At 39.1% G+C, this 19,878-nt stretch overlaps 1 protein-coding gene across 2 annotated transcripts in view; it reads left to right on the top strand.

Moving 5' to 3' along the window:
* Positions 1-9,061: 9,061 nt before the first annotated feature.
* The window catches only part of lgr4 (leucine-rich repeat containing G protein-coupled receptor 4), a 32,450-nt gene continuing 21,633 nt past the window's right edge, over positions 9,062-19,878 (top strand). Inside the window, exons 1-3 of one of the 2 annotated variants that reach the window (XM_083911046.1) lie at positions 9,073-9,128; positions 9,701-9,784; positions 19,463-19,534. In XM_083911046.1, the coding sequence (XP_083767172.1) occupies positions 19,473-19,534 (62 nt within the window). In that variant the 5' untranslated portion in view covers positions 9,073-9,128; positions 9,701-9,784; positions 19,463-19,472. Of the gene's footprint in view, positions 9,785-19,462; positions 19,535-19,878 lie in introns of both variants that reach the window. The other variant, XM_083911045.1, reaches the window with a different exon arrangement.

Raw genomic sequence — 19,878 nt, 5'->3', positions numbered from 1 at the left:
GAGTGTCTATTAAAACCATTCTTTGATTTAAAAACCTGGAACAATTTGCCCTCCTTTGCTGGTAAGGCATTATATCCATGAGTAACTTTTAATGAGAGTGGTAGCTTTAGGCCTTAAGACTTCTTTAGAGCAATTTGTCCTCCATTGCTGGTGAGGAATTATATCCATGAGTAACCTTAAATATGAGAATGTTAGCTGTAGGCCTTAATAGTTATCTTTTCTAGGTCACCATATCCGCAAGTCTCATCTATCTGAGTCAGTACAACCCGATCCAGTTTCTCCTTAGTTCCAGGACTGCGGGTTTATAGTGGGTATATTAGCTCTCGGTTGGGCAATATAAAATTGGTGTAAATGACACTCATGAGACTTTGAATGGCTACAACTATGTACATCCTCAAAGCCCCCTTTGACTGGCTCAAAAACACAGCAGGGTCCCACGGTTATTTATATAATACTGTCTGAATTAAATGACAAGTGCCTCATTACCTTGAAACTTCAATGAAGACTTTATTTTCATTACTTCACAGCCCGCTCTGTTTCTGTGGTCTTTTTGCCTGAGATAGTTCTTATTTGTGTCAGCTATGGTCATCAGACAAAAGGAGCTTTATTAAAGCCTGGAAATGACGACATCCACAGTTGTTGTAGAAGAAGAAGGTGATCATTGTGACCACTGACACTCCTCTGAGGAGGACAGATAGCGTCATCTGGCGTTACGGTCACACTATCCCTTACTTGCTAATAACTGTTCTGGCCTTAGCATCAAAATTGTCCCTCAGGGCTAGCCTTTCTTATTGAGCATCAGAGCTAAAAGGAACAGCCTGGCAGAGAGAGACAAAAAGTGACAATCACTGACATTTTTCACAGCATACAGTGGAGCTACGTATCTTGTGTGATAACAGGACAAAGAAGTCCAACTCGACCTGAGTGGAGGAGGACAGGTCTGTGTGAAAGCCAAGGTTGTGTTTCGCATGAACAAGAAATCAGAGCTTTACGGAAGAACAAGGTTAGTCATATACAAACCATTAAAGGGAAGTAGATGTATATGCTCCATTAAAAATAACATTAATTAAGTATCTGACAAAATGCTGGAGACTAAATGCTATTTACTGAACTCCATTGCATGTGTTTGTGAAACATAAACATGCCTTAAACTTGCAGCAATTGCTTTATATTTTTGCCACTTGGGGGCTTTGAACTCCTTCGTTGGTTTGAATCTTGAGAGAAATATGTGGCTCATAGCTGCTAAAGCTGCTAGAGTCCTGTTTATTCATTTATTTATTTGCTCATTGATCCATATTCTTATTTGCAACTTTGGCTTCCATTTTCCATGTCAGAGCTGGCACCACAAGTTGTCTATTACAAATTTACTACAACATTATTTGTCAAGATACATAACGCGACTATCGCTGAGTTGTTTCAGACATACGGACAGCGCTCATTGCTGTGTGAAGGGGGTGCGCGTGTAGGTACGGCAAAGTCCATCTCAAATGGAGTGGAGGAGATTGACAGACAGACAGACAAGACACGCTGCGGTTTCTTAGCCTGCTTGCTTTTTGTGATTGTAATTACAACTTATGCCCCCCCCCCCCATAACAATCCACAGACAGAAGGGAAACAACAGAGACACAGAGAGAGAAAGAGAGAAAGAAAAGGGGCGCGCAGTTAATGCGCAAACAAGTGTTTTTAAGCTCCTCCCCCTGCTGATTTTGACAAACGTTCATCAATTCAAAATTTACTGGTCTGCTTGTGCTATGTTCTTATGTGAGTGTTTGGATTAATAATTGTATTCAATATAGGTTTTATATCAAGATTTTAAAGGAGAAACAATGTTGTTTCTAGCGGCCACTTGGCAGCTCTCAACTGTGCGATGCAGCATGATGCCTTCATAGGCTACACACTGACAGGAAGTCCGAAGAGAGAAGGGGAATGACGTGAAAAGTGTGACAAACTGTGTGCCGCATTTGAATTTAGCGCGGCAAAGCAGTAAATAAAAGTGCTTTCATTAGTGGGTCATATGCTCAATCACTATTGTTTTAACCCACTCTATATACATATTCATCTGACTTATTATTAATGTAAAAATGTTGATTAGCAGCTTTAATGTATAAATGTTGCAGCTTGGTTGAGGTGGGGCTCAACACACTATTGGCCTGGGTTGTTTCATTTATCAACAAATTCCGCAATGGTACAAGTACCTCAAAACTGGACTTAAAGAGATATTTTGCTGATTTAAATTCAGTTCTGTGTCATAGCAGTGTGATTCGTGTGTGTTGATGAAAAGCTGAACAGAGCATCAGAGGTCTGCTGATGTCTGCCATTTTGCTTCTCACGTCACCCTGAAACACATAATCGGGGGGACGTCGGCTGATCCACTGTGCAGGGAGGGAAGCTAAACACTTTAACGTTGCCCACACTGCCAAGACACAGTAACATAGATTAAAATGGGCAAAGTACCCCTTTAAGTAGAGTATTAGAGTTATTTTAAACCTTTAGGATTACTTTTTCAATGTATTGATGTTTTGTAGTCAACACACAGTTTTTAAAATTCTATCTACTGTTGCAACTTACTTTAGTGCTTTTGGGGTCATTCCTTCCTCTCTCTCTTGTTCTTTTTCGTCTCTTATTTCTTCTGTTCCTCTCTGAACACCCGAGCCAGAGATGACATCTGTTACACATGGTGCAATAATGAAACTGAGGGGACACATTTACATTTCTCCATACCTCCATGCTTTCATCTTCTCTCATGTAGAATACATTAGGTACCTTTTACTTCCACTAAATGCAATACATGCACAGTTTATGCTTTATACATGACAGTTCAAACGTTTGAGTGTGAATGGAAACTAGTTTGTAGCACTGAGAAACTCTAACCACTGTGGGGTAGTGTTTCTCTTCATAAGAGCTCAGCTACACCCACAACTTTGTTAAGAAAGAAACTATCCTGACAAATAATTTATACTTTAGGCCTAACATTTGTGTGCTTTTGCTGAAATATCACAGGTGTAAGTATTAAATAATAGTGGACCTTCTTGATTAGTGCTCCTGATTTGGTCCTTACACAATGTGGGCGCTGGGTGTGAAAATAACAACTGGGTTGGTCTGAAACTAGAAAAGACAGTTGCTTTGGGCTGGGTGGATTTAGAGCTTAACGTGTTTATCATAAAGGTTAAATAGCATTATGCGGCCAAACGAGGCTGACACACAGTGTGTAGTAAGAACATTTTGCAAATGAACTGAGATTCAGAGCTCAATTCCAGTCTACAGAAATATTATTATACAGTGATGGCTGCTTATTAGCAGATGAATAATATCAAATTAGCCACTTCAAACACATTTTATGCTCTTAATTACACTAAATTGAGTTTAGCTGAACTGCGTTGCCTTTTGCTTGTCAGTAGAAATTCAACATAATTTTTAGATGAATAGAAAACATTAATCATTTCCAGGCAAATACTGTATACGTAATGTATGCATAATCTATACATTTATGCTGCCAGGAATTCTCACACACACACACACACGCACACGCACACACATGCCTTTAAAATATGTCTGTAATTATTTTCTATTGTTAAACAACATGCAAGTTAAAAGTTGAAAGCATGATTTTGAAAAACTTAAAGAACACCTTAATTAAGTAATAACATAATTCTTGACCTTTGACCTTGACGGGTTTTTTTTTGTTTTATTTCATGTCTGTCCTTAACATTAACCTCTGAACAAGTCTTTCATGAGACTATTTGAAGAAACACTGCCCCTCAGAGCACGTTTTTATCAATGGCAATAGACACAGACATGATTTGAGTCATAGTGATAACAATGCAATAATTTACTGCAAAATGGAAGGTATCCACATAACCTCTGTGTGGGTTCATTTATTCATCTGGTGCAATGTACTCCAGGCAGTACTACCTGGATGCAAGGTTGTCTAGACTTCACTCTAGTGGATATTTCATTGTACTTCACATCATGTCTCACAACTAGATGACAAGAATGACAACTTGTCCTAATATTACAAGCTTTAGACATGAAATTCTAAGCATTTTAAGCAAAGTATCGTATGCAAGATTTTGTACTTGCTCATATTGGTATTGCTCTAAAAAACAGATTGTTTGGGTCATGTACAAAATAAGGACATGTTTATGTGTAGAAACCTGACTTAATTTAGTAATATTTCACACTCAAAAGTATCATTTGTAACTCAATTACTCACTCTGTTACCTTGAATTCTTGAAGAAAAACGTGTTTTTCTCGCATACCTCCGAGGTGAACGTAGACTGAGAAACTGCGTGTCATGTGACACGCGTGACACGCAGCATCAACCTATTACCTCAATTCATTCTCCGTTTTTGGGATTCTTCATTCGCTGTGAAGGCATGTAACAAAAATTGAGGTAACACAAGGTGAGTGACTGATATATAAATGATCATTTCGAGGGTGAAATATTCCTTTAAATTACCACTTTCTATTCTCACACCACTCACTGTCTTGATAAATCTTACAGGAATTCTCTGGGAAATATGCTTGTTTGTCATCTCACTTTGTGGGTCCAGTACGGAGGTCCAGGGTGTCTTCATCTTTGTTATCCTTAAAAGAAGAGATAGTGAATTTGAATTAACAGTGAAAAAACATGCATTCCTAAGTCTCCAAATGTGATGTTTACATAAAGCGTATTGTTAAGTGAGCCAGCGAAACATTCAAGAGTCAGCTGAACAACAGTGTGCAAAGCTAAAGAGCTGTGTTTAGTTACAGTGAACTGGATTTAGCAGGACAAAATGCTATTTACAGTGTGAATGTAACAGCATTATTTCACCAAATTTAATTTAATTAACTTGTAATATTTTCAGAAATGTGAATCTAACTTTCTGGACAAGACATAGGATCCTTATTGGGAAAAGCACTCTGAGGCTAAGCAACTTCCTTCCACATTAGAGAGGCTTATGCCACAGTGGGCTGATTTGACTGGCCATGACTGATGCCTACTGTAAACCACCCCACTGATAATTGCATTGCTCGTAACCCAATCCCAGTTTCCATATGCTGCAGGTGCGCCGTATGCCTCTGGCTACAGGAATACCAAACATAGTCACCACACCCTGTGCACCTTGTGTCCTGTGTGGTTCACTGCCCTTTCCCCCACGCACCATTGATTATCCCATAATGTGAAGGGTGGAGATGCTCTGGGTGTCAGGTGCTGTAAGAGTGAATTTGTAAGTGGCGTGTTAAGAAGAACAGTAAATTTGTGGAAAAAAAACAGAGGCAGGAGCAAGATCACTGACATAAATTACATATAAGAGGAGGAATTATTGTGATGCTCATGACATTAAGTGAATTTAGAGGTCGAGGTGGTGGGTAGAAGTGTATGTGTTTGCCCTCTCTGCAGGCATTGCGTTTTTTTGTCTCATTTGCTTGCAGTCAGAACTTAACTTTGATCACAATATAGTCAAATAGATTTACAAGTGTGTGTAGAAGTCTGTCGAATGTAATGAACTTGTATGTTAAAGTTACAGTGTTCATATTAAAAAACAAAGTTAAATACTTACAGTACTGACAGCAGCTAAGCATATATTAGCCACATAAAAAAGGGCACACACAAAGTAAATCCATTTCAGTTTAAATGCTCGCTATATTTAGATTATTTTCACCGCTTTACCTTGCTGTCAGACAGTGCTTTCTTCCAGTTTACACAGACGTTTCCCCTCTATCTCTTTCAGCTGTTCAGTCTCCCTCTGCAAAAGTCCATCCTCTGTATGTTTCATCTATCCTCAGTAAATAGCATTTAGTCATTTTTCTTTTCTTTTATTTGTTGATTCCATAAACTGCGGGAAGTCGAACCCAAACAGCTGATCTGCTGCATAATACACAGTGTTCACTGCTGCGCTTATGTAGGAATACGTTGAGCTGCTGCCCCCGTCCACAGCAGCTTCCATTTGGGTATTCCTGTCTGCTTACTTCAAACTGGAAGCATGCTAACCGTCCTCTACTGTATGGCAATACCCTGGCTGTCGATAAGTTACTCATTCAGCCCCACTACAAAAAAAAAAAACTATCCCTTTAACTATTATTTTGAAGATATGAATGTTATCCTCCAACATGCAATCCAATGCAAAGTACTCAAATATGAATGTAATTCTTAAAATATTCAGCTGGTATATTCTATGGTTCTTCTCATTTTAGTAGTTATTCACTTTCTTGCTTTGGGGACGTGTGTGTCACTTTCACAGCAAAATCAGGACATCAAGCTGTTTGTCAGACATCATGTCCGACCTGCCAAACCAGCACTGGATCACTGAAATTCTTCACATGAAGCTTTCGGTTGTCATGATCTACAAATCCTTTGCAGGGGTGTAAAAGACCCCGATGCTAATGTGATATTCAGGTTTTCCCCAATGTCATTTCATGTTGAAACATGCAGATAAGTGTGCATATTTCAACTAATTTGTGTGCATGTAAGTGTGACGGTTTATTATGACTTTGTTTTATATGCTGTTTACCTGGATACACATAGTAAAATAAGTGATTCCTGCCTACTTTGTCGCTAAAAACAGTTAACATATTACTGTTTTGTGTATTCTCCACAATTATTAATCCAAGCCTAGCTGGTTAGTTCTTAACAACAACCTTTTGGTGAGTTGAACCCGATTCGGTGGAGCTCTTCATTATTTATTGCTCTCCTCTATATTCTGGGTTAAACAGACAAGGAGGTAATGGGTAACCCTAAAAACAACAATATAAAACCCCCTTGAGGCAGGAAGTGTTAGTCCCTGCATTTTTCAACTAGCTTGCTTGCTTACTATTTTGTTATAACATCCCCAGTGACACGGCATGCACAGATACCTGGATTGAGCGTGCATACGTGTACGTGGAGCGTGTGATCTTGTTTGTGTGAACATTGTGAATCTTCCTTGTCAAGTGTCCACCTCATCAGATTAGTGAGGAAAACTACGGGCATTCAACGGTAGCATTAGAAGTGTAAAGCACTGTGCTTTACTTTCTATTCTTTATACTTTTGTTCAACTACAGGGAACAAATGGAGAAACGCCTAAGGTTAATACTAATAACAATATGAAAAAAATAATTTCATTTGATGCATTGCCTGAATATATAAAGGAATCCAACATCGCAGTATATCCCAGTTAAATAATGGTTATTATGTTACCCTATCAACAAGTTAACTCTGTATTTTTAACTTTGGATGTTCATTACATTTTGGCATGCTATGCTTATACTCAAATGTACTCAAAGTTGTACTTAAGTACAGTACTTGAGTGAATTCCAGTGGTGAAATGTAACTAAGTACATTTATTGTACTTTAGTGTAAATTCAAAATCCTTGTACCATACTTGGATTTTTCCATTTTATGCAGCTTTAAGGCCCAGTAACACATATGTGAAGACCATCTTTGATGTAGATGTACTTAACATTTTATACATTTTGGAGGGAAATATTGTACTTTTTACTCTACTTTGTTTATTTTAAAGCAGTTACTAGTCACTTTGTAGATTTGGGTTATTAATACAAATTAAAAATCAATTAATACATTGTAGAATATTATTATAAATTACACAATCAGTAAAGCGGTTAAGTCATTAACATTGGCTCCGACTTTACCAGGTGCAGCATTAAAGTGATGTACACAATAATGCATCCTAATGAATCCACTTAGATAATAAACATTATTCTGAAATGAGCCATTCTGCATAATAACTTTTTTTTCTTTGGGTACTTTAGAGCCCTGTGTTCCCTCAGCCCTGTGTTCCCTCAACCCTGTGTTCCCTCAACCATGTGTTCACTCAGCCCTATGTTCCCACAACCATGCGTTCCCTCAACCCTGTGTTCCCTAAGCCCTATGTTCCCTCAACCATGTGTTCCCTCAGCCCTGTGTTCCCTCAACCATGTGTTCACTCAGCCCTATGTTTCCTCAGCCGTGTGTTCCCTCAGCCCTATCTTCCCTCAACCCTGTGTTTCCTCAGCCGTGTGTTCCCTCAACCATGTGTTCCCTCAGCCCTGTGTTCCCTCAACCATGTGTTCACTCAGCCCTATGTTCCCTCAACCATGTGTTCCCTCAGCCCTATGTTTCCTTAGCCCTCAACCATGTGTTCCCTCAGCCCTCAACCATGTGTTCCCTCAACCCTGTGTTCCCTCAACCCTGTTTTCCTTAGCCCTATGTTCCCTCAGCCATCTATTCCCTTAGACCTATGTTCCCTCAGCCATGTGTTCCCTCAGCCCTATCTTCCCTCAACCCTGTGTTCCCTCGGCCCTATGTTCCCTCAACCATGTGTTCCCTAAGCCCTGTGTTCCCTCAACCATGTGTTCACTCAGCCCTATGTTCCCTCAACCATGTGTTCCCTCAACCATGTGTTCCCTCAACCATGTGTTCCCTCAGCCCTATGTTTCCTTAGCCCTCAACCATGTGTTCCCCTAACCCTGTGTTCCCTCAGCCCTATGTTCCCTCAGATTGAGTGTGAGGTGTTTTCACAGATGGAAAAAGCAGCTTAGAAAAATTATCCTATGAATAAAAAAAGAATAACCTGCCAACCCCTTTTTTTGGATGAAAAAATAAAAAAAAACCTCAAGGAAGACATATTAAGGAACATGGAAGAAATGTGGGCCGAGGGAACATAGGGATGACCCCACTTTGTGTAGGCCTATATTGTAATGCTAAAATTGTACTTTTAATGGAGTTTCCTCCCCTACACTGCAGTATTACTACTTTTACTTAATAAAATACTTCCTCAGCCGTTGTTACTTTACTTAAAACGTCACATCGTCTCCTACTCTACTTAGTTACACTTCACCACTGCTTTAGAAACATGGTAAACAGGTTGTTTCACAAGAAATGCACTGGTCACATTACCCATACAGAACCTCCATACTTGTCTGAACTGTTTTTACCTGACTTTTCCCCCCTAGCTGGTGAGTGTGCAGCAGCCAGCGGGTTGGCAGACTGACGTTGTGGTGCAGGTCTCATGGTGTTGCACAGGCCGGGCCCAGTGCTGCAGGTTGTCCGGTAGGGTGCCTGCCGAGCTACAAGCATGCTGTTGATGTCAGGAGTAGCAGAGGAGGGGAACGTGAGGAATGGCTGAAAAACTGTCGGTGTGATCTCCTGGAAGGAAACAAACCGCGTTGTATGTTTTAACTGCACATTTCACCGCCATCAGAAACAGCCTGTTAGCGACGCATTAGCAGGCACACCGCTCGTCTTTTGGGGGGGTTATTTAATGGGACAACGAAAACGCAAAAAAACGCAAGGTAGGCTACCGCTCCTGTCGCCAGCTCTGCTACTTTATTTTCATGGACTAATACGACACGCAGGGGGGTTGAGAAATGTTTCAGAGCAAGGTAAAACCCTCGTCCTCGAAGACAACGGTTGGTTGTTAACGTTAGCTTAACCGTCACCGTGGATATTTTTGTGTGAATGTATGAAGTGTTCGGACTTTGTATTTTGTTTTGAAAAAGCGTCGGTTAGGCTTCACCTCTTCATGCCTCAACCGACCAAACCACATGAGAAGTCGACGTCCGGAATAGATTAAACCACAAAGAAAAGGCCTCCCTTTCTTGTTTCTTTTTTATCGCTTTCACCTGAACTGACGTGGGGGAAAATGCGTGTGGATTTGTTTTGGATATGTTTGTGGTGTTTCCTTCGTCCTGGTGCCACCGGTCAAGGGCAGTCGACGGCCGTTTGTTCTCCCTCATGTAGCTGCGATGAAGATGGGGGTGCAGACTGCTCCGGGAGAGGGCTGACCACCGTCCCAACTGGGCTCAGTGCTTTCACCTACTACCTGTAAGTACTAACTTAAACAGCTTCACGGTGGACCTCAAAACATGTCTGCCATGTCACTTTTTTTCCCCCAAAGCTCAAGATGATGTCCTCAAATGTCTTGTTTTGTCCACAACCCAAATATAATGAGTTTACTGTCATAGAGGAATGAGGAAACCAGAAAATATCCACATTTGAGAAGCTGAAATCAGATAAACTGGACATTTTTTCTTAGGTTACTCAAAATGATCAGTTGTTTATGAGAAATAGTTGATGATTAGTTTAGGCTAATAGTTCATAACTAATCGATTAATCATGTCATTGTTGCAGCTCTAATCTGGAAACTTACTGGTAACTATTTTGATCATTGGTTAATCATTTTAGGTCATTTTGGTTGTGGTTACAGTACAAAAGTCATATGATAGTAAGCTCAATATTTTGGGGTTTTGGTTTTGTTGCACAGATAAATAGGCCTTTTGAGGATTTTTAGACTGAACTATTCATTAATAACGTAATCATCAAATTAGGCGAATAGAATAATAAAAATAATAAGAATAGTCTATCAAATATCAAAATAGTAAAAAATAACCATCACAAGTTTCCAGGGCCAAGCTAGCTGATGTGTACAAATTGTTTGTTTTCACCAATCAACAGTTGAAAAAATAAAAACAACTACATAAAACTTAGAAAAGCAGCAAAATGTCAGTCACACATAGTGAGTCTGGAACCAGTGAATATTGAGCACTTTCCCCTTGATTTTAAGATGATTAAGCAATTATCAAAATAGTCGCAGATTTATTTTCTTTCAGCCTTAGACATGATGAGGTTTTTTTTTCACTTTATGATTTGAGCTAGACCTGTTTTTGACCCCAGCAGTCCATATGTTCCCTAAAGCGTTATTTTTTGCCTTTTGTCCAGCAGCAGGTTATTTGTTGAGAGGTGTCGTTATGAACTAGAAGATATTTGCTTTTTGTCTGGGTAACCAGCACAAACTGCGACAGTGGCTGTTGTTATATTTGATTTAAACATTGGTTTGGCTCCAGACAAACGTTTAATTTTTACGGACAAACAGGAGACATTTCTGGGATCACAAAAATTCCTTTTGAAGACGTAACCTGCTGCTGGATAACGGGTACAAAAACATATTGTTTTTTGCCCCCTAAGGTTTGGGACATGCTATGTGGCTGAACCACCAATTCATTTACAAAGCACTGAAATCATAAATGGGGCCACATTTGGTTGAATAATTCTGTGTGGATTGTAGCCAGCAGTTTGTTTAGCACGAAAATAATTAGGAGTCAAGCTTGTTCCATTATCACATTCTCACCCCAAGTCTGACTAAGAGTTTAATTACTGCTTCATGTAAGGGCACTCATTTAAAAAAGAAAAGTAAAGTGGAGCAAACATGCACCAGGTAGGTCAGATCTCTATGGGCTGGTGCAGATACAGTTGATGATTGCCCCATGAAGAAACTCCACAGTTTGTTTCACAACCTGTGGGTTAATCATAAACTGAAGTAACCACCTCGCCAACAGCATTCAAAACACTCATTTATTTTTTTGTACTTTTGTAATTACTGGGCTCTCAAAAACGAATGGAAGAAGTTATGACTCTCAGTTTACATAGCTACTCTTCTATTTGAAATGTGTAAGGCTATTTGGTTAAGAAAATAACCTGTATTTCACTTTCACCTTGCCTCAAATTGTTAGGGTTTGTTCTTGTTTGGGGAAACCTCTGCTGTTTTGCCACCTTTTTAAGGAATGGTGGCCAAAGCCTCACTACACCAGAACCAATATTGTGCCACTTGAAATCACTATTGTTAGGAAAGTGTTGGGTAAAGTAAACAGAGGAAGTGGATTCACATGCCAGGCTCTCATGACATGTCACACCAAGGCCTGGTGCTTACAAATGAAACTCTCAGCATACCTTTTCCTTATTATGGGCACAAAACATAACATCATACCATGAAGCAATGTTTCCACAAAATGATATCATAGCCTTTACTGCTATTTTATGCCAAAATGTAAAAACAATGTTTCCAAGATTGTGCTATCTTCTTGTGTCTGCTCTGCACATGGAAATCTAAATGCTCTGTGACAGAATTTGAGCACAAAACTGCCTCATATATTCACTTCAACCTTTTAAAAAGTATGTGAAAGGTTGTTTGTCCCTCTCTCTGTCCTTCTCTCATTTGTTCTCCTGGTCTCTTGAACTTAAGTTGTCCTCTCCCACTCCCTCCGTCTTTTGTATGTGGTGCACTGGGGTTAGGGATCATGATGGATTAGTGAGACATATTGCAGCTGCAAGAGCCCCTTCTCTCACGGCTAATGCACACACAATGGTCTGCTGATATGTAAAGGAAAGAAAATAATCACACATTAATGTTTTGTCATTATAACATTTGAACTGAACTTGTACATGTTTGTTTGCAATAACCATGTGTTTAGAGTCATTTGAATAGCTTAGAGACAGGGGAAAAAATCTAGTCTAGTTAATGTGAACAACAAGCAGGAAGGTGTACATTTACTTTTATGATAAAAAAAAACACACATGATAGCAGAAACAGACGGATTCAAGGTAGTGTTTTATAAGCTTAGCTAGAGATGAATGCATGAGCGTATGAAAATTTCATATCATGGTTATCAGGGTGGTTATAGCTATCAGGATTATCACGGTATAGTTAAAATGCGTGAAATATACTCAAAATATACTGACACACAGTAGTTTTATATTGATAATCACAAAATAACAGCACTAGTCCCTTTTTGTTTGCATAAACATTAAAACTTAACATACCAAAACCTGATACCTTGTCATAATAAAAACACCAGACTCCACTGGGTTGAAGGGTTAGATATATACTATACTCAGCTGGTGTACTTTAGTACATGTATGTTGTGTTGTCACATTAAACTGCAGTTCACTTTCCTGTCGCAGCAGTTAGTTCTTTTAGCGCATATATCAAATCAAATCAACAAAATCTGTAGGTCAGCAAGATTGGCAGGGCAACCCCCCTTAGTTATTCCATACCCAAGTATATTTATGTCATCATCTACGTGACATCTGTTTATGTTGTCCCTGTGGTGTCGAGAGCCATGCAGCAGACGGACTCTGCTAGGATGGCGTAGCAGCGAGGCGAAGCTCTACTCCTGGCTTAAGTAGGAGCTGCCGCTGGCGGGTACAGAGTTCTCCGCCGAATACTGTAGCTCCGAGTGTAGGTTGATTGCGGCTGTGAAGCTGGATCTGGTTCTGACCACGGTGGGCAGCACTGCCATTGGATATAGAGGCATCAGTATTACATTAAGACTGCAGAAGGCTGAGAAGTCTCTCGAGCACTGTCCTTTCCTTACGCCATGTTTTTATTGACACAAAACAAATTTTTCATACTGCGCCTGTGTCTGGGAGACTGCTGCTAACTTTGGTTGATGCTCGACAGTATTTACCGTAAGTTTTTCAAACATGATTTCAGTGATAGGCTAATTCAAATTTGACACGGTAACACTAACTCTGGAATTTTATCCGTGGTTAATCATTAAAATCATTAAATGCCCAGAGGACAAGAGGTCCTACAAGTATCATATCTTATTTTTTTATTTCTATTCTAGAAATGTTGAAAAACAAAAAAACTAATGGCAATGGAAGACCATGCCAATAAATCATAGGACAATGTTGGAGTGGACTCTTACCTACAGCCCACTGGGGCTTGAGTTTTGGCATCGGTAATGGAAACAGCCCCGCCACAGAAAAGCAGATGAGAGAAAAGAGGAAGCCCCTCAGCGAGTAACAGAGCAAGGTGGTTTGAAGGTATGTAGTTTACCTGCCCCAGAGTCTCTGCATAGGTTGTTGGTACAGTGCCTGCATGAATGTTTGCACATTTTAAGGGAGCAAGAGGGGTTATAACAGCTTACATCTCAGTTGTGTGAGGTTCTTTCATTGCGTGAACAAGTTTCTGACTTAGGGAAAATGGAGGGGTGGCATCAGGGGTCTTGCACTCTGCTGGTGGAGCTTGCCGGCTTTACCATTGGTGCCCTCAATCCATTTTTAACTGAATGATACTTTTGTTCTTGGTCAGCAGAGGTGAAAGGAGCCAGTCAGTGGTTCCCACTACCAAACAGGATGACTTGTGGATGGGAGAATATTAACACTCCCCCTCCCCAACCCTGTCCTCCACTTACAGTTTCTAACTGCTAATAGCCCCTTTCAAAAACAGATGGTAACTTTATTAGTCCATCGAATGGTTAAGTTAAGATTGATCTGCTCCTCTGATATGTTGATACAATATGTTTTTTGTTCAATTGATACCCATCATATGAATGGAAGCATTCAGTTGGGTAAAATGCCATCCCTGCTCCTCCCCATACAAATAATGTTTACACTTATACATTTTGAAAGTGTTCAAATGATTAAATTGTGTATTAAATAACTGTACACAACGGTACAATGACATAAATAATATTTAATAGTACCGTTTTATACAGTTTTAAAACATATGCTAGATCTTCAAAAGTGATATAAACTTCAAATAAAAAAGTGTGTAAAGCCTTGATATTTGCAATGCCAAAAATGTTAAGATTGAAGAATTTAGGGAATTTTCACACCTAGAAATCTGGTTTTACTTGTTCAAGAAAAAGATAGAAGAAAGTTTAAATAAAAACATTGAGCAAGGCAACTTGTAAATTGCATTCCAAGAGATTTAAATCCTTCTACGAATATGCAACATTTCTAGTACTATAAAGTATTTGTATGGAAATGTAACTTACTGGATTCTGTATTATATTATTTTATATATATTTGTATTATATTGTAGGATATATTGTATACTTTTTTTATTATTATTAATCTCTTTAATGTAGTTACAATTGAAATAACAGCCTTTATTAAGTTAATAAACTTACTTATAGCACTAATACGTAAATAAAAATCAGTAAAGAACTAGAGACCATCACACCAGCCATAGTGCCAAATAGGGCCCGGGGCGTAAAGTGGTGGGGTGTAGGTCCCTTGCTCAGACTACAACCGTTTTTGTATTCGACCTTCGTTTTGATCTCAACTATACACTTAAGACGCTATTGCAGTGAAAAAAAATCTGACAAAATCTGGCCACAGACAGACAGACAAAAACACCTGGAAAAATCTTCAAAACCAGCTCTGGAAAGGAAATAATTAGAGGCCTGATTTAAGTCTTGATCACAGATAATAACCATATAATTGAAAATTGTAACCTGAAACTGTTTCCTTATTAGTACAGACTCAATATTAATATTTGAAAACTCTAGTCAAATATTTAGCACTGTCCTTACACCAATCAAAAAACAAACATCCATTTTTACAATTAATCGTTTGATCTTTAATGTCAAAAGTTGTATCTAAACAAAAGATATTCAGTTTAAAATGAAATAAAACAGGAAAGGCCAGTGATTCTCACATTGGAAAAGCTGCAAGTAATGGACTTTTGGCGTTTTTTCTTCCTTAAAACTACCTCAAAGAATACAGACTAGTAGACTGATTGATTAATCAACAAATTGTTGCAGCTCTAAAAAAACAAAAAAAACAAGGCGGTGTAAATCCGCCTCACTTTTGATTTCACATACAATGCTGGGATTCCAGGAGCAAAAGAGGTGTTTTGGGTGAGTAAACCAACCTGCACCATAAATCAACCAGTCAAACATGACCCGACCCACAAACCGCTACCTTTATACAATATAGTAGCACAAAATTGTCAAGCGATAGATTGACAGGTGGACTGCAGCGGCATGAGTGTTTGAGAGACAAAAGAGAAGGGAAGAGACGGCGGACTATTGCGTTCAATGTTCCTGTAAGTTATTAATAACGTCAGCTACTTTAAACAGCAGTGAATCACATAATAATAGATGAAAAAGGCTTTTTTTATTTGGGTCGATAGAACGTCAACGTGAAAACAAATCTCTACCAATTGATCTGAATTAAGTACAAATCTAAAAGGAAAAAATGGTTGATTGCATAAGTATTGTTGAATGTTTTTACAATATGGTGTAGGACAGTGGTAGATGGATTATAAAGTAACTGTGTCTGGTTTCCACTAGGCATTATACTTTGCATTATGGCTGAAATGTTGGATGTTAGCTTTATCAGACCATATGATCTTTATCCAAAGCCCTTTTTCAAGGAGTGTGTTTGTTTTGTCCAGTCATTTGTGAAGTGATGCACTGTTGTCCTCCAGTTATGTCACTGCCGTTTATTGCTTCTTAATCTATGTCCTTTCCTGGTTGTTTCGTCAGACGATGAGCTTTAGTAAGAGTCATTATGAAGCCTAATTGTGCTCATAGAAATGTTTTACAGTTTTCCAACAAGCACTTTTGTCAGATGGCACAACGGTTTCACCCAGTAGTTATTAGCTGTAAAGCCTTTACACCCTACAACTAGGCTCTTTGTAAGACTTGATGTTGTTATTTAGTGACTCGGGATTCTGTACTTGGTAAACATGCTATAAGAAGGCCAGAACTTATAAACAGCAGGTGCAACTGGCTGTGGACAGCATTATGCATTTTTATGAAAGGTAATGCTTTCTATGAACGTTGTGTACAATAAACGGAATTGACCACTGGTCAGGACTCTCAATTTTCTGCAAGCGTCTTGAGGATGTTTCAATAATAATTTGGAGTTTATTGTCTGATTTTTTTGGAAGCGGCTGAGATGTTACAGATGTACAGATGAGTTTAACATACAAATGCTTAACAGTTCAGATGCATAACGTATATAGACCCATGACTAAAACCTCTGTATGCACAGAAACAGAAAAATACTTTGTTGGACATAACAGATTGGGCCTCATGCACATGTTTTTTTTTTCTTATCTTTAACTTTCTCTTACTGCTTTTTAGTACGATGGGCTTGTACGAGTGTGCCACGTCAGATTCAGCAAACGCTTCAAACTTCAGATAACTGTAACTGACCCTTGTAAACATGATGAGTGCCACTTAAATGAATGAAAATTAGCATAATGCATGCCCCAGTATTACGATATAGGCCCTGCATCCTGCCTCATATGTCCTATTGAATCCCCGCTGATCCATAAACGAAAGTCTAGCATTTCTGCAGTGTCAGAAGCGAAGTTAGAGGACGTGCTGAAGCCAAGGAATGGTAAAACTAACAAGTGCAGTTAATTTCGGTGTCACCTGAGGGTCGTACTGTCACTGAAATAGAAAAAAGAATTGTTTCCATATGAAAATGGCTTTTTTAAATCTCTCGTCAAAGAAAAGTGATCGATGACATCAAATGGAGGGAGCAAAATAACCTAATTAAAGCCGCTATGCCGTTTGAGATGTTCATATTGTTATTGTATTATTATACAATGGCAAAAATAGTCAATTTAAAATAAGCATATCGTTATAGGAATACATTTAGAATTATAGTATAATCTAAATTGCAGAGTCAAACAATATAATATCAACATAATTATGAAGTGTATTTTATTTAGGATTTTCAAACTCCTCTACCTAAGAGGAATGCGGAAAGTTCTCCTAAATCACTCGAGGCTCTTAAAACGAATCTGTTCGTATTCTACACACTTACTATAAATGGATAGTGTGATTTAAATGCAGAATGATCACTACACACTGTTTAAAAATGATTAAATGGAAACATGATTGATACATTGTTGCCCAACATCTGCCTGCATTTATAAGCCACATTTTAAATAGTGACATTATACAGTGTTTTAATGCCTGTGTGTGTGCTATAGGGTTGGGTGATATGTTAAAGTTTTCCACCAGCCACTGTGAGCCCAGTTACCAGAAAATGCCAACATACTGTACATACCCAGGTGTGTGCCCGGCTAGTGTGCAGTGCTTAAAGTATAGTATAAAGGGGTTATATTTTTTACTTTTAGGGATGCTTCACCTTAGCAGCCATATTTTCCTTTACTCAAAGCATGTCTGCTACCTTTCTCAGATTCTCCACTTCCTCTCCGCTAAAATGAGGCCAAATGGCACATGGGATAGAAATTTACTGATACCTGTTTGTAGAAGCGTTTAGGCTTGTCACCATTTATCACAGCTGCATTTTTAGTGTCCCCTTCAATCTGTCTTAGCAGGGACAGGCCAGGACCTTGATGAGTAAAGCAGCCAGACACAGAGGGAGGGAGGAAGTGTGATACAGTCATACAGGCCTCCTGTACTCCCAAACCCTGCATGTGGTTCCGACTAGTCAACAGTCTGTGGAAAATGTAGTCAAACGGTTTAAAATGTGGTTAGGGATGTATCCATCTGACCACCAGTGGTGGCAGAACACTGGCATAGATGTTGTCTGGGAAGGAAAGAACGATAAGAAGAGGGTGGATGTTGATGGAAGTGTCGTTGTAGCTGCACAGTCTGTATGGTAATTGGATAACCAGGTAAGTGGAGATGGGACACAGGTTGCATGGATGATGAGGGTTCTGTCAGGGCCTGCGTGTGTGTGCGTGCGTGCGTGCGTGCGTGTGTGTGTGTTGCAGAGGAAGGGCAATATGATCCTTGTAGGATTCAGGGGCCCACACACAAGGTCTTAGAGATATCTGGCAGTGAAATTCAAGATGGCCAGTTGGAGAGTGAAAGGGGGGCAGGGGGTAGCTTCATTTGTGAATGCCGGATGTTTTTTCTTTCTTGATATGTTCCGTCTCTTTACATATGGCGTCGGGGGAGGAGGGGGATAGTGGATTCCTCATCAAGATTAAGGATCCAGAGCTGAGTTTGTTCTCACCGTGGTCTCCCCAGTAGACCCAAGACAGCCTTTTGTCTTCTCTTTTACTGTGACAGTCCCTTACTTTGACACATTTCCTGTAGTATAACTTTTTTAAATTGTCATTATGAAAATGTAAACACAGGTAGTCCTATCACTTTTGGTGGGGAAGCAAATCAAGTCCTGTGAGCATATTTGTCATGCTGCAACATGCCTATTTTTACTTGAAGTTGGTTTGAAAAATGAAGATCCCTGGGGCTAAAGAGAACGGCTTTTTCAAGCCTTTTTCTGGTTGAGGTTACATGTATGCAGGTACAGTCAAAAGACTTGAAATTGCCATAAGGGATGGGTGACACAACTACCCTGTTTATTGTACAGGTAGTTTACAATTACAGTAAAAATTCCTCATCATGTTAGTGTCTTAACTGGTTCAGTTGATAAAATGAGGCCTTAAACACAGATGATTTAATTTTGAGAATTGAATGTTGAAACAATCTCAGACAATCTCACGTAGGTAGATAAAATGTGAAGACCTTTTAACCCTTTTTCTGAAAAGTTTTATATAAATAAGATTACAAAATGCAAGACAATACAAGTAAAATGGTAAATTTAAATCGTAAAGAATTAAGAACAAATTTGGGGCAAGGAAGCTTTTAAAATACATTTTAGAGTGTATAAAAGTGAAAGTGTACAACCTCAGTGATAGATAACCTCGAGCCGATCGCTGGCCCCCATGGCAGCAACGTCTCATTCGAATATCTGCCCTATCAACTTTAGATGGTAGTTTCTGTGCCTACCATGGTATCTAACAGTGTCTGTTGATGTTAACAGCTTGAAAACTATATAGCCTACATGTTTTAAAACTATTAATTATAATATTATATATATATATATATATATATATATATATATATATATATATATATATATATATATATACCAACATGGTGAACACACTGTGATTTCACGGTATCAATGAAGTCTTTCTACTTGTTTTTGTTTCCACAGTGACCTGAGCATGAACAACATTACTGAGCTCCCAGCATTTGTATTCAAGAACTTTCCCTACCTGGAAGAATTGTGAGTACATGCCCCCCTTTTCTCTTGCTAATGATGTATTTACTCTGTACAATGTTGACATGAGGGCTTATGATATGCACCTGGGTATTTGAGTTTGTACTGTAAAACACACAGTATAGGTGCACAACATGCCCTTCTTCTCAGCTGAAGAAGATAAGCGCAGCATTACGAGAGGTTACGAATCACTCAACCATTCATGAGTTGAACAAGGGCGGTTATAAAAGGCGCAGTTAAGCTCAATTAAAAAGGTGAGGTGAGACGACATGTATTGAAGCTATGATCATGTGACATCCTGTGTGGATCTTTTGCTTTTAAGGGATTATCAGGGTGGCAACAGCACATCT

The sequence above is a fragment of the Echiichthys vipera genome, assembly GCF_963691815.1.
Source record: "Echiichthys vipera genome assembly, chromosome: 1".
Lineage (NCBI taxonomy): Eukaryota > Metazoa > Chordata > Actinopteri > Perciformes > Trachinidae > Echiichthys > Echiichthys vipera.
Note: the sequence above shows the minus strand (reverse complement) of the source record. Positions and strands in the feature narration are given on the sequence as shown.